The 16,565-nt window shown below is 45.8% G+C and overlaps 1 protein-coding gene across 1 annotated transcript; it reads right to left on the minus strand.

The window, feature by feature from the left end:
* Positions 1 to 14,495: 14,495 nt before the first annotated feature.
* On the minus strand, positions 14,496 to 15,018 carry LOC123037220 (the record flags this gene model as incomplete). Its single annotated transcript, XM_044457008.1, has 1 exon — positions 14,496 to 15,018. A coding segment is annotated over exon 1 (444 nt), but the record flags the coding sequence as incomplete, so codon positions are not given.
* Between the last annotated feature and the right edge of the window lie 1,547 nt (positions 15,019 to 16,565).

Raw genomic sequence — 16,565 nt, forward strand, 5'->3', positions numbered from 1 at the left:
ATCCATTTAAAGGTGAATTTAAAAAAAAGTGGACCGAAATCTTAAAAACAAAAAAAAAATACAAGAACACAAAATTAATTAAAAATAAAAAAAAAACATCTAAAAACCGAAAACGCATTAAAATAAAATAATATCACACAAATCAAAATAGAGAGCAAACTCAAGCTCAAACAAGAGAGAACGCTATAGTCGAGTGCCTCGACTATTAGATACCCGTTACTCAGCTAAACAACTTAATATAAATATGCCTTCTTGTGCTTTTTTTGGTTTTTTTTTTAACATAATGTGAATTATAGTGACCACAGGGAAAAAGGACAAAAAGTTCAAATTATCAATTTGAATTCGGCGATCTCTTAGTGCTGGCAGCTTTACAGCACGATCATCAACACCAGCGCTGCTTTAGCGCAGGCAGCTTTTGTCCTGCACCAGCAGCTGTGTTTATGTTTATGTTTTTGAGTGCAATAAATTGACTAGAAATATTTAACATACATACTTCTATTGGCTAAACACATACATTCTTAAATAGTATTATGTATATTAAAGTCTAAATGTTTGCACAACACGAGTAACGGGTATAGCGAATAGCTTTCTTTGAAAGGAGTTATCTTTGCCGGGCAATTGCAACTGTGTACAATGTAAATACATACATATGTATATGCTTACATACATACACAGATACGCCATTGTTTGACTCAGACCTCCAATTTGGCTAACTAGATTTGATTTGCATAGTTCTTGGGATATAGTTCGGTATTGACAAATGAAAACCATCGCCATTTCCTTTAATAGAAATCCTTATCGAGAATTAACGTTGACTCTGTTGAGCACCTTGGCCAGCTGTTCCAAAGTCATCCGTTAAATGGCGCCATGAAAGGCGGAAATGTAGGCGCTAGCCAGGCTTAAGCGTTTAATGGGTTTTTGGGCGTTAGAGTGGGCGTGGCAAACTTTTATTAGGCCAACCGATATTTACTGATGAAACAAATACATATTTTTTATACATTCGGACGTTGATGCACTATGATCAGCGCAAACAAGTGGCCCTTACGACACCAAGCAGTGCTTGTTACGCGCGGAGCCTAATAGGCGTAAAAACGAGATCGCGAGAAGTTAAAAGCACAATGCAGAAGCGGACAGACAAGATTAGAAATACGTACGAGACTAATACTAATACTAATTTTGTGCTAAGTAAGATAAAATTAATGATTTTAGGCTTGGCAAAGAGTCGGTAGTAGAAATAATGTGGTATAGTCTATTATAGTCGTTACACAGTACTCTAAACGGTTCATGCATATCAAAGTTAGATCTACAAATATTTAATGTAAGAGGAACATAGTTCCTGGTAATTCTATTAGGCACGGAGAAGCTTAGGCGACCCAGTAACTCGGGACTCTCCACATCCCCGTAAATAAGTTTATAGATAAAAGTTGTGCCAAGCATCGTTCTACGGTTTACTAAGGATGGTAGATTAATTAGGAGAAGTCTACTAGAGTAGGATGGTAAAATAAGGCTTGCATTCCAGTTAAGGCCCCGTAGAGCAAATAATAAAAAGTTCTTTTGCACAGACTCTATCCGGTCTATATGTACACCATACTGAGGACTCCAAACTGCAGAACAGTACTCCAGGATTGGACGGAAATAAACAGAGTCTTTGTAACATAGGGATCATCGAATTCCTTTGACCACCTTTTAATAAATCCAAGTACTCCCCTGGCTTTATTCACCATAGAAGTAATATGGTCACAAAACTTAAGTTTAGGGTCAAGGAGGACGCCAAGGTCATCAACATGCGTAATTCTAGACAACGCGCAACCACCCAGCGAATACGTTGCATATTGTGGGTTCACCCGAAAAAATGTCATTACTTTGCACTTAGCGCTATTTAAATCCAAGAGATTTTCACAACACCATGTTTGAAAAGCGTTTAGGTCAGATTGTAAGTCTGAACTGCTAGAAATTTCGTTATATTGCAGGCATAACATCTGCGTACATAAGGACACGCGACTTTGTCAAGACTAGAGGGAGATCGTTTATAAATAAAGTAAAAAGAAGTGGGCCAAGGTGGCTTCCTTGTGGGACGCCTGAAGTAACTCGGATCAAATCAGAGATCGAGTTTTTAAAGAGGACTCGTTGAGTCCTACCACTCAGATAACTTGAGATCCATGTTAGAAGATCACATGGAAACCCTAATAAGTCTAGCTTTAATACAAGAAGCGAGTGATTTACTGAATCAAACGCTTTACTAAAATCAGTGTAAACTACGTCAGTCTGCATGTTCTTTCTAAAGCCATTTATTACAAAAGACGTTAGCTCCAAGAGGTTTGTCGTCGTAGATCTTCGACTTATAAATCCATGTTGACATGGAGATATAATCGATCTACAAAGATGTTGCAAATGGGGTGTAATAGTGTTTTCGAAAAGCTTTGCGATGGCGGATAATTTGGATATGCCTCTGTAATTACTTGTATTGCATTTATTTCCTTTCTTATGAAGGGGAATGACAAATGACTCCTTCCAAATAAGTGGGAAATGAGATGTTTTTAAAGACAAGGTAAACAATTTGTACAGAGGTCTACACAGAGTTTCAGCACAGTTCCTCAGCACGCAGCCTGGAACTCCGTCCCAACCCGGTGAATAGACAGGCTTAACTTTATGGAGATCCAAAAGAAGGGAGCTTTCGCTTAACCTCGGACAAAAAATCAAGTTCGACTTGGGTATGGCATTTGAATAAGACGGATTTGGACGGGATGAAACAGAATATGTTGTCTGGAAAAACTGGGCAAATAGATCGGCAATTGCCTGATCAGAATTTGCCGTAGAGTTTTCGAATGATAGTGATGTACGGTAACAGGCTGATTTACGCTTAGTGTTAACAAAATTATAAAATTGTTTTGGATCTTGTGAAAATTGGACCCTACAACGAGTCAAATAGCTTTTATAACACCGGGCGTTAAGCACGATAAAATTTGACCGAGCCCTTAGGTACCGAGAGAAGGCAGATTGTGAACCACACATTTTAAATTTATTGAAAAGTCTCGACTTAATATTTTTTAGGTGGGACAACTCTTTATTAAACCACCGAGGTTTATTTGAAATTGACGGATAGTATAACGGAACACACAGATAAAAGAAGGAATTCAATGCATTATAAAAGATATTAACGGCCTTAGCCACGTTAGTGCATGAATAAAATTCTGACCAGTCATAGCCGGATATAAAAGTATTTAAAAGATGAAAGTTTGCCTTACGGAAGCAGCGGATTCGTTTAACCGACTTTTCGGATTTTTTATTCAGCTCTGTTCTTGCGTCTACAGTCAGCTCTAGAGTTGGATGATAAGGATCTTCCGGTTGTGTAAGTGGTGACGTTCTTGATAGGCAAACGCCTTCTGAATTTGAAACAAAACACAAGTCCAGTAAACGTCCTAAGGAGTTCTTAACATGGTTCACTTGGGATAGCGCAATGTCAAGCAAGCCGTCAATAAAGTCATGCTGCGCTAAAGGAAGTAAAATGTTAGAGTTTTCGTCAGGGGACCATGTCGCACTAGGTATATTAAAATCACCCAATACTATTAACTGATCTCGATCTGACAGTTTTTTTGAAATGGACTGAATAACGGAAAGGTGATTTGCGTAAATAGGGAATTCAGAGGATGGTGGGATATATGAACAAGTAATATATTCAAAACTACCGGGAAACGATAATTTTATACCTAGGAATTCGATGTCATAAAATTCTTCGAAAGTTAGTAATTCAGACGAAAAGGTGGAGTCGACAGCAATCAGGACTCCACCTCCCCGTCTGGACTGTCGATCAAGCCTATAAATTGTGTACTTACCCGGGAGAATTTCGGAGCTAAGAATATCCGGCCTTAACCAGGTCTCTGTACATACCATAATATTATATGGGAAAGAAAAACTATCCGAATACAATTTAGTCAGCTTACTTATGAAGCCTCTTGTATTCTGATAGCAAAGAAGAAAAGAGGAGGCTAGTTTTTTGGGACAGAAGAGGATGTGGAGGGCGCTGGGATGGTTCTTTAATGGTATTTTCCATTTCCCCTGAACTATTCTTTTTTCTCTTAGCTTCGTACTCTTTTACAAATATGCCCTCCGGCCAGAAACTGGTGGAACACACAAAAAAAGCACAAGGAATACCGATCTTAAATGATGATACTTTCCTAGCATAAGAAAATTTAAATTGTTCGACCTTCAAATCATCAACTTGGATTTCGTTACGGATATAAGCCGTAATATCCAGTGATGAGAGGTCTGGGGCGAGCCGTGAAACAAATACATGTTTTAGCTGGGGCACCCGAACACAAGTAACCGTTTTTGGTACAACACATGCAACCCTTTTTGGTACTACAGAATTTGTATCTGTACTACCAGTATCGACCGGTAATCCGGACGTTAAGTCTACATGAGGTGTTGGGGCCACTACTTTATTTTGATCGGACAGAGCGGAAGTACCTAGCGGAGCCACATCGATTCCAGCCACTTCGGATACCGAATCACTTTTTGCCCCCGATCTTAGTACCATTTGAGTGGCGCCTAAGATTGGCAGCTGAGCTGGAGTCGAATCGCGGGCAGCAGGTTGCACAGCACCTGCCATAGAATGCCCACCGACCGCGACTTTTTTGCGCTTTGGGGAATCGGGCTCAGCTAGCATGCGGCTAGTGAGCTGAGATTCAAGCGCCACGAGCAGGTCCGTATTTTTACGGCAGTTCCGGATTAATTCCGTAACACTGCTTTTTGTGAGCCGCCTAATAGTTATTGCCTGGTTCTCGTATACAATGCATTCATCGCAGTAGTAGCGTAGTCCACTCCTTTTATCGATGGCATCACGAACCAGGCCAGAATAGCCAAGACACTTTGCGTGATAAATTTTATCACATGTATGGCAGGGAATACTTTGCTGTCCAGCCGAGATAACTTTCTTGCAATTTTTTAATGAACAGAAAGCCATTTTCGCTGACCGCGGACCACTGTGCACTATAGCGGACAAAAAAATCGAAAGCGCTCAAGAACTTTTTAATGAGAGATCAAGCAGAGCGACAGAGCGGGAGCGAAACACCGAATAACTTTGATGTTAGGCACCACGAAACGATATAGAAACGAAAAGAGAGAGAGCGCGGGATTATTAACCGACTAACTCCGGTATAAAACACCTCTGAGAGATATGACCGTTGGAGTGCGTGCCGTTCCAACAGCGCTTAACGACGAAGAGAAAGACTGAAAAGAGGGGCAATGGAACACAATAACAACAAACCAGCACCGAATTAAATTATGATAAAAACTTTTTGTTTTCTAAACACAAGTTAATCACGATGCACTCGCGAAGCGAACGGAAAGTTGTTAGCAAACACTTAAAGGTGTAGAAAAGTTAAAGAGATTTAAGTAAACCCCGGTGGTTTCAATAAGAAAAATGAAAATTCGGAGCGCAAAACAAAAACACGACCGTTCTCTGTGAAGACGCACGTTCAATTAAAATTTTCATAATATCATCAAAACTGTGGCCACAGCTTGTGGCTTGTAAGCGTCACAGGGGGCCTGGCACCATTTTGAAACAAACTTGCGCTGCGTAGGAACTCCTAAAATTTACATGCAAAATGCCAATCTTCTAGCTTTTATAGTTTCCGAGATCTCAGCGTTCATACGGACAGACAGACGGACAGACAGACGGACAGACGGACATGGCTAGATCGACTCGGCTAGTGATCCTGGACAAGAATATATATACTTTATTGGGTCGGAAACGCTTTCTTCTACCTGTGGCATACTTTTGCACGAATACAATATACCCTTTTACTCTACGAGTAACGGGTATAAAAAGGGAACCAAATGGAACAGTAAATCAACCAGCTAATAAAATAACCAGATTAAATAATATTAATGAAGATCATTTTTTAGACAAGACCCCTACAGGGGAAGGCCTTGTTTAAATAGGATAGACAGGAAAACAAAGAAGCAGTTAAATGTTATCATATTATAAATATATTTGAAACAAGACATTTTTTTTATGAAATCGTAGGATTAGAATCTGATCTTCTAATTGGATTCAATTTATTAAGAAAAATTGGAGCTATGAAAAATATCAAATATTAAAATATTATGATTGTTTGGGGGAAGACAACAAAAAATCCCCCCCCTACGTTATGTAATAATAACGTTTTTTATCAGTTTATGTAAGTGTCGTGTTTATTCTGCCAGTCGAATCTGCACTGCCGCAGCCGAAAGCCTGGCTTCATATTTTTTCGGGTTTTACAAATGTAGTCGGTGAATAGGTAGCGCGACAGCTTTGCGAGATAAGGCAAATATAAAGAGGAGAGCGCAAGAGCGCTGCAGGTTCAGCCATACACCTATGCGCACTAGACTAGGCGCTGGCGGGCTGCTCCGAACATACTTCCCCCGTTACAGGAAGTAGGGCTACAACTAAATGGGAATCGATGGGCAGAACGGCTAACTTGGCGCCGGCTCTCTTGACTAGACCCGTAGCTGTACGGACCATAGCTACTCTGACGACGCCGTCCTCGCCTGGAACGACTCCTTGGATGCACCCCAGCTTCCATTTCAATGGTGGAACGTTGTCCTCCTTCAGCAACACGATGCTTTACTCCTTTCTTGGAGCAAGGATAAATACTCGCTGCTCATTTGTGTCACCCTTTCCCATCTGCTGAGGCGGCCTTCTCGGAGATGAGTGATATCAGGCTCAGGAAACCTTGTGTAGCTGGAGCCTTTCAGGAAATGGCCCGGCGTTAGCACCTCAAGACTTTCAGCGTTTTCTGAAATTGGACAGAGTGGACGGGAGTTAAGGATGGCAGAAATCTCATAGGCGAGAGTTCTCAATTCATCGAGGCCCAAGATGGAAGCACCGACGAGTCTATAAAAGTGAAATTTGGCCGATTTAACAGCCGCCTCCCATAAACCACCAAAATGTGGGGCACGCGGAGGTATGAACTTCCAATCAATCCCATCAGCTAAGCAGGAGGAAGCTATCGCAGCCGTGTGGGGTTCGCTCAAAAATAGATCCTTCAGCTCGGTTACCTCGCTCTTAGCGCCGACAAAAATTCGTCGCATTGACACTCCAAATAGTGCGCGGAGTGCCTCTCAGGCTGGTGAATCTTCTCAACGCTGCGATGAAAGAATCCGTTGAGAGATCGTAGAGAAGACGGCGATGTAGCACTTGTGAGGCGCCTTGTTGCGGACCTCTGCCTTATGATAAAATGGTCCACAATAATCCACTCCCGTGGTATGAAATGCTGGGTTAGGCTGAACTCGATTTGCTGGCAGGCTGCCCATAACGTGCTCCCAAGTGACAGGCTTCATCCGAAAACATCTGACGCATTTTTTGATGACGGTAGCCAACTTTCGAACTTTCGTCCTCCAATTGTACAATACCTTTTCCTTAATGTGGCAAGTAACGCTTGCGATCCTCCGTGCAAGTATTTTGTATGAAAATATACGATGATTGCCTTGGTAACTGGATGATCCTTGGGTAACAATATCGGATGCTAAGTATCGTAGTCCAGGCTTTGCATTCAGTGAAATCAGCTTGCTATTCTGTGGACACGGCCTGTCCTGGCTAAGACATCCATACTCCTTGGCTAAGTGAACCTGTTATATGCTCCTCAGAAGAAATACGGTCCTCAAATTGAGCTCCTCAACGGTAACACGGTTCCTTGAAGGTGAAGATTTTGCTTATGAAAAGAGTTAAGGAATTCGCTGTTGATCGAAATGTCAGTGCAAACAGTTCCAACTAACGCTGCGGAACGACGTTCTGGAAGATCCTTAACTGCATTTGGAAGAGAGGGCCATTTTGACGAGCTTTGCAGCAGGAATGGAGGCCCGTTAGCCCACAGGGAGTGCTCCAGCAATTCTCTCGGGTTACAGCCTCGCTATACGACATCCGCCGGATTTAAGCTTGTTGGAACATGGTGCCAAGTCATGCCTTTTGTCATCTCCTGAATTTTCTCGATTCTGTTGGATACAAATACGTTGAAATCCCTCGGAGGCTGCAGAATCCACGCCAGTACGATAGACGAGTCAGACCAGCAATGAAAGTCGCATTCGAAATCGATGGTTTCCTTGACGCTTACGATAAGCTCCGCCAATAAAAGCGCTGCCGACAACTCCAATCTTGGAATTGTCAAAGCCTTTAAAGGGGCCACACTCGACTTGGCGCCGAGCAAACGCTCCATAACACGCTCCATAAGCCGCTATGCTAGCATCGCAGAAACCATGCAACTGGATGGAAGCCTGAGGTTGCATTACGAATCGTGAAAATTTCAAGTTTTGGACGATCGATAACTGAGAGGTGAACTCCCCCCATGACGAAAGAATAGGCTCTGGTAATGTGCCATCCCAATCCACGTTAGCATTCATAGGGATTGCAAAAAGATCTTAGCCTTTGTGACAATCGGTGTTATTAAATCGAGCGGATCATAGAATTTGGCTATTGTTGAAAGTGCAATACGCTTGGTGACTCGATGATTTACAGATAATTGAGAAAAGTTGAACTGAAGTTGGTTAGAAGAAGGTTCCCAGGCTAATCCCAGCGCCTTGCTAACAGCTGATCCGTCGTGAAATTGAATTAGCTTCTCCTTATCGCAGTCAGACTCTCCTTCGAGGGCGCGTATATCATTAGAACACAATTTGGATTGGGAAATGGCCTCGCGACAATAGCTCCTTCACCTGACGACGAATTTCTCTAACCTCTTCAATTGACTCGCCACCAGAGATTAAATCATCCACGTAGAAGTCCCTACGAACAATTTTTGCTCCAATTGGAAACGATTCCTCCTCATCATGAGAGAGCTGATGCATGGCTCTTATAGCCAAAAAAGCAGCTGGCTTGGTACCATAAGTCACCGTGTTTAATTTGTAAATACTCAACACATCCGTGGACTTCTCTCGCAAAACAATACACTGCAAAAAGTCATCCGGGTGCGACACACGCACGCAGCGGTACATCTTGCAGATGTCTCCACAGAGGGCAACTTTAAAACACCGGAAGCGAAGTAGAATGTTAAAGATTTTTTGCTGAATTGTTGGCCCTGCAAGAAGAAAGCCGTTCAGAGAGCTGCCAGAAGTAGTTCTAGCAGACCCATCAAAGACGACCCGAAGCTTTGTGCTCGTAATTTCCTGCTTATGTACACAATGGTGTGGCAAGAAGAATTGTGGTACTGTTGGATCCTTTGGTGCGAGAGACATGTGGCCTAAGTTGATGTACTCCAGGAGAAAAACCGAATATTGAGCTTTGAGAACAGGGTTTCTATCTAGCTTAGCTTCCAAACTCCTAAAACGACGACGAGCTAGGCAACAGGAATAACCTAAAGTTTCGAATCCCGAAGTGGATAAGAGACGAACAGAGTATTGACCATTCCCAAGTCTAGTGCAGTTTTCCTTGAACAGTTGTTGGCATTGCAAGTCCTCAGGCAACAGTGCTGGCTTTGATGGATTACAATCCTCAATTTCCCAAATTCGCTTTACTATGGCAGCAAGTGCGTCAAGTGGCGGCTAAGACAGACTTATGATTTTGAGTAGTCGACATCCCACCAGAAACGATCCAACCAAGTTTTGTGTTTTGGAGTGTTGGCAATATGCTATCCAAATGTATTTGCCCCATATTATTTCGAAAAACAGACCAGCGCCAATTAACAAGTCGATGCGTTGTGATTGGTTGAAATAAGGGTCAGCGAGCGAAATGTTTTGTAGAATCCTCCATCCTGATGTATTTATGTTGAAATTCGGCTGATACTCAGTGATACTGTCAGTCACAACAGCTGTGAATGACGCACGATACCCTGCATCCCGTAATTGCGCAAAAATATCCACTGATTTATAAGAGTTCATAGAGGACTCACCGATCCCAGAAATTGCGAATGCCTATATTTCAAATTTAACTGGCTAGCTAGGCGGGTAGTTTTGAAGTTTAATTGAGAAGCAGAATCCAAGATTGCTCGACAGGGCATAAATGAACCAACCCTATTTTTTACATAGACAATAGCAGTTGGCAGCAACACGTAATTTATTGCCACAGTATTTGAACCATTTGGTGGAGGGTGCGATACCTGACGATCAAATTGTGAGCATGACACTAGTGCTGATGAAGTGGATGTTGATGGCTGAGAGCTCGAGAGTGGGTCTGATGATGGAGGTGGTGCGGATGAGTCAGGGGTCATATGCAATAGTGAGTGGTGCTTCATGCGACAATATCTGCAATGAGTTGATTTACATTGCTGCAAACAGTTCAGGCAAAGGTGCATTTTCTTGGCTTCTCTAAATCGAAGATGCGGGCTTAAATTTAAAAATCGAGAGCACTATGGGAAATAAGGATCTCTCGCATCGCAAAATAGGCATATTGGATGATTTAAGTTAGTAGAAGACGCAATAAGTGCACTTGGGTTATATTTATGCATATTTTCTCCCACCTGATGGCCTGGTGTTTGCGTTACCATGGCTTGATCCAAATTTTCCATCATCCTACACCTTCTCTCCAAAAACGACTCCATAGCAGTCCAGGAAGATAACTCAGCGATTGGCGAATCCTCTTTCAATTTTCCCGAGTCCGTTAATCCAGCTGGTGAACGACGATATGAATCAGTAATCCATCCAAAATTTGCCGTGTAGTGGCCAGCGTATGGATTGCCCGAAGATATGCGTTCATAGAATCGCTGAGCTCACGAAGACCCTTGGCAGATTCCTTCTCGACACCTTTTAAAGCATATATTGCCTGAACGTGTGCCTGAAAATGTAAAACTTTGTTATCAAATCGATTTATGAGCAGATTCAAAGCCTTTTTATAATTGTGTGAGGAGCTGAAACTCAGATCTCACAAAATGTACATATTTATATATATGAAGAGTTGGGGCGTCGGGGATGTCGTCGCTTGGGGGCAGCTTCGTCGGTGGTTGCGTGGTGTTGAACGTAGCCGGGTGGCAAGCTGTGGAATAGATGATGAAGAGCAAACACTCGACGATCGCGGTGCGCAAAAGAGAAAACAAAAAAACTCGGTGAACTTTTCGGGTTATAGCGCGGACCGGCCGGGCGATGTATTTCACTAGTGGTACAATGAAAGACTAACTTAAACCTAATTGAACGCTGCGTTTCAAAGCGCAGTGGAGAGATTCCGGGAGCGGGAAGGCGGGAGAGCCTGGAATCGCAAGCGTCCAGTGCGGGAGAGCGGGAGAGCGGGAGAGCCTGGCCAGTGCGGGCGAGTGGGCATTCGCTACGAGGGAAGCGCGGGCAGTTTAAACGAGGGGAGAGCGGCGTAAACATTCCGCCCCCCTTGCAATCGCTAGCGTTGCGAAAGAAAAAACAACAAGCCCACTCCTGTCGCCTAGGCTTGACTGCAGGCGCCGGACAGGATCCACCCGAATGCCGTCTTCTGGGCCACTGGGAGTCCCTCGTCGACCAGATGGAAGCCCGGTCGGATGACCTTGGCGTAGACATCCGCACCCAGGACTACCGAGATGGTTGCCGGCAAGTAGAAACGTTTGTCGGCCAACGGGAGGTCTCCGTATCTGCCGACCACGGTGTCCGAGAGCTCTCGGATGGGGGTGCGGATGCGGACGTTCGGCTCCACTTTCAAGACGACCTCTAGCTTGAAGCCGTTGTCGCACTTTGACCGAATTGTCGCCGTGCAGATGCTCTCGTCGCCGACGGTCGTAGTCGGCAAGCGGAACGCGGATGCCAATGATGCGTCGATGCAGCTCGTCGGTGTACACGGGTCGATGAGGGCGGCCGTGTCGAAGGTCTTCAGCCCGGTCTCCAAAGTGATCATGGCCGTCGGCAGGACATTGACGCTGTGCCGTTGGAGAATGGACGCCAGTGACGGAGCCGGTGCCGAGGAGGCTGAGCGCGGCGGGGAGGCAAGCGCTCTGCGAGTTGGCGGATCTTGCCGGCGCGAGCGCTGCTGAGAAGCGGCGGATGCCGAGCGCCTTGCCGGGGCTAGCGCTTGGCGAGTTGGCGGATTCTGCCGGCGCGAACGCTGTTGATTAGCCGACGGCAGGGGGCGCTCGTGCATATGGAGGAGCGTGTGGTGCTTGCCGTTGCACGTTTTGCACTTGTCGCCACTGCGACAACTCCCGTCGGAGTGCTCGTGGGCGAGACAATTTGAGCAGTACTTATTAATCAGCACTGCCCGAAGCCGCTTCTCTGCGCTCAGCTTTAGGAACCTCTGGCACTTTCGAAGCGGATGGATTCCACGGCAGACTCGGCATCGGTAGGAATGTATACCTCGAGTACGTCTGCTTTCTAATGCCTGAGCGCTGCGTGGACGAGGAACCATGATGTGATCTGGTGGGGAGTAATGGATAAAAAAGATGATTTGAGATGCTTCGATGGCGAGGATTGTTGGGGAATTATGTGGAGGATGTTGGTTGAGGAAGACGGTTGGAGGGTTCTCCTGGCAGAAGAACCACCTTGGTCACGGGACGCTTGATAATCCTACGTGCCGTGAGAATGCTGACGACACGGACATTGCCGTCAGCCCCCGGAAAGACAGAGTCGATTCTGCCAAGGCGCCACTCATTCGAGGGCAGATTGTCCTCCTTGACGACTACCATGTCGCCAACGCGGAGATTTGCGGTCGGGGACTGCCACTTGTTACGCTTGTGGAGCTCTTTGAGATACTCCTCTTTCCATCGAGCTTGGAATTGTTGATGGAGCGCCTTTAAGTGTTGCCACCGATTTACAATGGACTTGGATTCCCCTTTTAATTCGGGTTCCACTATGGACAGAAGAGGTCCGCCGACTAGAAAATGCCCTGGTGTCAATGCTAAGAGATCAGTGGGATCTTCAGACATAGGAGATAGCGGTCTGGAATTTAGACAAGCTTCAATTTTCGCTAGGAGGGTTGAAAGTTCTTCAAAAGTGTACTTTCGAGTAGCGGTGGACTTGTAAAACAAGGTTTTGAAGCTTTTGACACCCGCTTCCCACAGGCCTCCCATATGGGGTGCCCCCGGAGGAATGAATTGCCAGTTGAGCTGCTGATGACTATACGCATCAGTCACAGACTCTTTTACGGCTTGTAGAAAATCTCGGGAGAGCAGGGTGGCAGCGCCGACAAAGGTTTTCCCATTGTCGGACTGCACTTGACGGGGACAACCTCTTCTGGATACGAACCGAGCGAAAGCGGCGAGAAATTTCTCGGTCGTCAGATCGGATGTAGGCTCTAGATGGATGGCCTTCGTAGAGAAACACACGAAAACCAACACATACCCTTTTGTAATTAGGCAAGCTCTGCCTGTGTAATTTTTTATGTCGAAAGGGCCGGCGTAGTCCATCCCTGTGTACGTGAATGGCCGGGAAAAAGAGACTCGCTCTTTCGGAAAACTTCCCATCATCTGAACTTGCAATCGCTTCTTATGGATAACGCAGACCTTGCAGGAGTTAATAACGGCCTTTACCAAGTTCTTTATTTTCGGAACCCAATATCTGGACCGGGTGAGACGTACGACTAACTGGTTACCTCCATGCAACGTTATGAGATGCGTAAAGTTTACCAGTAGTCGAGAGAGTGCACATTCGTACGGGAGGATTATAGGATGTCGTTCATCATATCGCAAATTCTCGGAGGCCGTTATTCGGCCGCACGCCCTTATAAGCCCTTTCTCATCTAGAAAAGGGTTCAAGGAGAGGATGGAACTTGCCGCGGACACAGGACGCTTTTGACTCAAGCAGCGATATTCGTTAGCAAAATATCTGCGCTGAGTGCTAATGACCATGAGCCGTTCAGCGGCGACAAGTTCTTGGGCTTCTAGATGGACTTCCGGAATCGGCGACTGTTTCCTACACCGCTGGACAAAACGGTGGACATACGCAAGGACCCGTAAAGCTCTATTTAACTTGGAAAAGCGATCAAGGATGTCCTCTGTCGGACTGGACGCAACGTGGGCCTTGACAGGACGCCTTTCCACTTCGGTCACCTGTAAATCGGTGCTTTGGGCAGGCCACTGATCTCGTGGCTTTTGCAACCAAGTGGGCCCATGCCACCACAGGGAGTTGTCGACCAGTTCTTGTAATGGCACGCCCCGACTGGCCAAGTCAGCTGGATTGTGTTCGGATTGAACATGCGACCAATTGGCTGCCTCTGTGGACTGGGTGATCTTTGTTACCCGATTGGCAACGAACGTTGTCCACTGGCATGCTGGTTTGGCTAGCCATGCAAGCACAATCGTGGAATCGGTCCAACAATGGAGTTTCGAGGACAGCATCGGCATATGGGGGAGGATGGATTCGGCCATCTCGGATAGCAATAGAGCTCCACACAGCTCTAGTCTGGGAAGCGACACAGTTTTTACTGGCGCCACGCGCGTCTTGGCCGTGAGAAGATGCACTAGCGTCGTGTGCCCCATCTCGACGCGCACATAGATCGCAGCACCGTACGCCTTTTGAGAGGCATCACAGAATCCGTGATGTTCCACTCGGAATTCTGGGCGGAAGGAAACCCATCTGGGAATTCGGACTTGATCTAGGACTGAGTAGCTTTTAAGGAAATCACGCCACTTTTGGCACAGTTCAATGGGAAGTTCATCATCCCACCCTAGATCACGCAGCCAGATCTCCTGCATGAAAATCTTGGCACAGACGACGAAAGGGGCGAGCCAGCCTGCTGGATCAAACAGCTTCGCAATTTGGGAGAGAACATGCCGTTTTGTGAGTGTAGCTTCGGTGGATAGGTCGGGGAGGGCGAAGAAAAACTCATCGGATGTTGCTTTCCAACGGACTCCGAGAGTTTTCGCCGTGCTTTCCGTATCTATTTCAAGGAAATCGGCATTTAGCAGATGATCGGTTCCGATATGAGCCAGAACTTCTTTGTGGTTGGAGGTCCATTTCCTTAATGGAAAACCAGCCGAATCGAGGGCACTCTGCAACTCGCGAATGGTGAGGTGAGCCTCTTCTGCAGAGTCAGCTCCCGAAAGGACATCATCGACATACATGCAACCACGAATAACTTTACTCGCCCTCGGATGGGTTAGTTGCACGTCGGTCGCCAGCTGTTGCAGTACCCGAATTGCCAGGAACGGTGCACAATTGACCCCAAACGTAACAGTTTTTAGCTCAAAATCTCGAATGTACCCTTCCCTATCGCGGAATAAGATACGTTGGAACGCTGTCTGCTTCGGATCTACCCAGATCTGCCGGTACATTTTTTCGATGTCAGCACTATACACAAATCGGAAATATCGCCACTTCAGGATCTGGATGGTTAGATCGGACTGTAGGACCGGGCCAGCATGAAGGATATCATTTAAGCTGACCCCATTGTCTGAAGGGCTGGAGGCGTTGAATACCACTCGAAGTTTGGTGGTCGTACTCTCCGGTTTTAACACTGCGTGGTGTGGCAGGTAGTAACATGCTGAATCGTGGGTAGGAAGGACTTCTCTCATGTGATTGAGGTCGAGATATTCTTGAATAACTGAGTCGTACTTGGATTTTAACGTACTGTCCCTTTTTAGCCGCTGCTCGTTTCTTAAGAATTGAGCCAGCGCCTGGGATCTGGAATGTCCCAGGGAGCAATTAATGTTCTCAGGATCTCGAAAAGGGAGACTCACGACATACCTGCCGGTTTCGTCTTTTGTGGTGGTCCGAAGAAAATTGTCCTCACAAATCACGTCGGATTCTTTTGCCACTTTTACTGGCAGATCCTCCACCTCCCAGAATTTGGTGAGGAGTTTATCGAGAGACGCTTCATACGTGTGTGCAACTTGCGTGGAAAAGGATGATATTTGATCATGCCTCGGAGCTGGTACTGGTCCTGTTAGAATCCAGCCGAAAATAGTCTCTTGACCGAGAAGCGAGCCACAGATGTTCGCTCGGGTACCGCTTAGTAGAATGGATGGAAGTATATCGGCCCCGATTAGAATATCTATTTGTGCGCTCTCATAGAACTTTGGATCCGCTAGCGGAAGTTCGGGAAGGTCTCGCAGGAAATGTTGCGGAAGCGGACATGAAGGAAGATTTCCGGCTATTTGTGGAAGCACGTAGGCAGTGGTGTTTAACTGCAAGCTAGGCCGGGTTGGAGAACGGATCGTGAATTGACAGATCTTTTTGGTCTCAGCGGAGACCGTTTGATTAAGTCCTGAGACCTGTGCTCGGATAACCTGGAACGGCAGTTTAATCAGGTTGAAAAGGCGCTCAGTGATGAAGGTCGCCTCAGATCCGGAGTCTATTAAGGCTCGCGCTTGGAAATTGGAACCTCGATGGCATATATTAATTATAGCGGTGCCTAGGAGGACTGACCGAGTGCCTGCCGCAAAATAATTCTGAAGCGTTGACTGCGTGCCACTGGCAGCCGAGGGACCGAGAGTATTTGGTCTGGATCTGGGCGTTGGCGTTGGATTTGCGCGCGCTGGGGATGGGCTGCCTCGGTGTAGGAGCGTGTGATGGCGGCCGCGGCACGTGAAGCAGTTATGTGCGCTTTCGCAGTCGCGCAACTGATGTGTCCGCGCAAAGCAGTTTAAACACAGCTGTTTTCTTTTTATATATGCGATGCGTTGGTCGACCGTCATCTGGAGAAATTTGGCGCATGTGCGTACAGGATGGTTCTCTCTATTACAGAGATC

The sequence above is a fragment of the Drosophila rhopaloa genome, unplaced genomic scaffold (assembly GCF_018152115.1).
Source record: "Drosophila rhopaloa isolate 14029-0021.01 unplaced genomic scaffold, ASM1815211v1 contig_155, whole genome shotgun sequence".
NCBI classification, from domain to species: domain Eukaryota; kingdom Metazoa; phylum Arthropoda; class Insecta; order Diptera; family Drosophilidae; genus Drosophila; species Drosophila rhopaloa.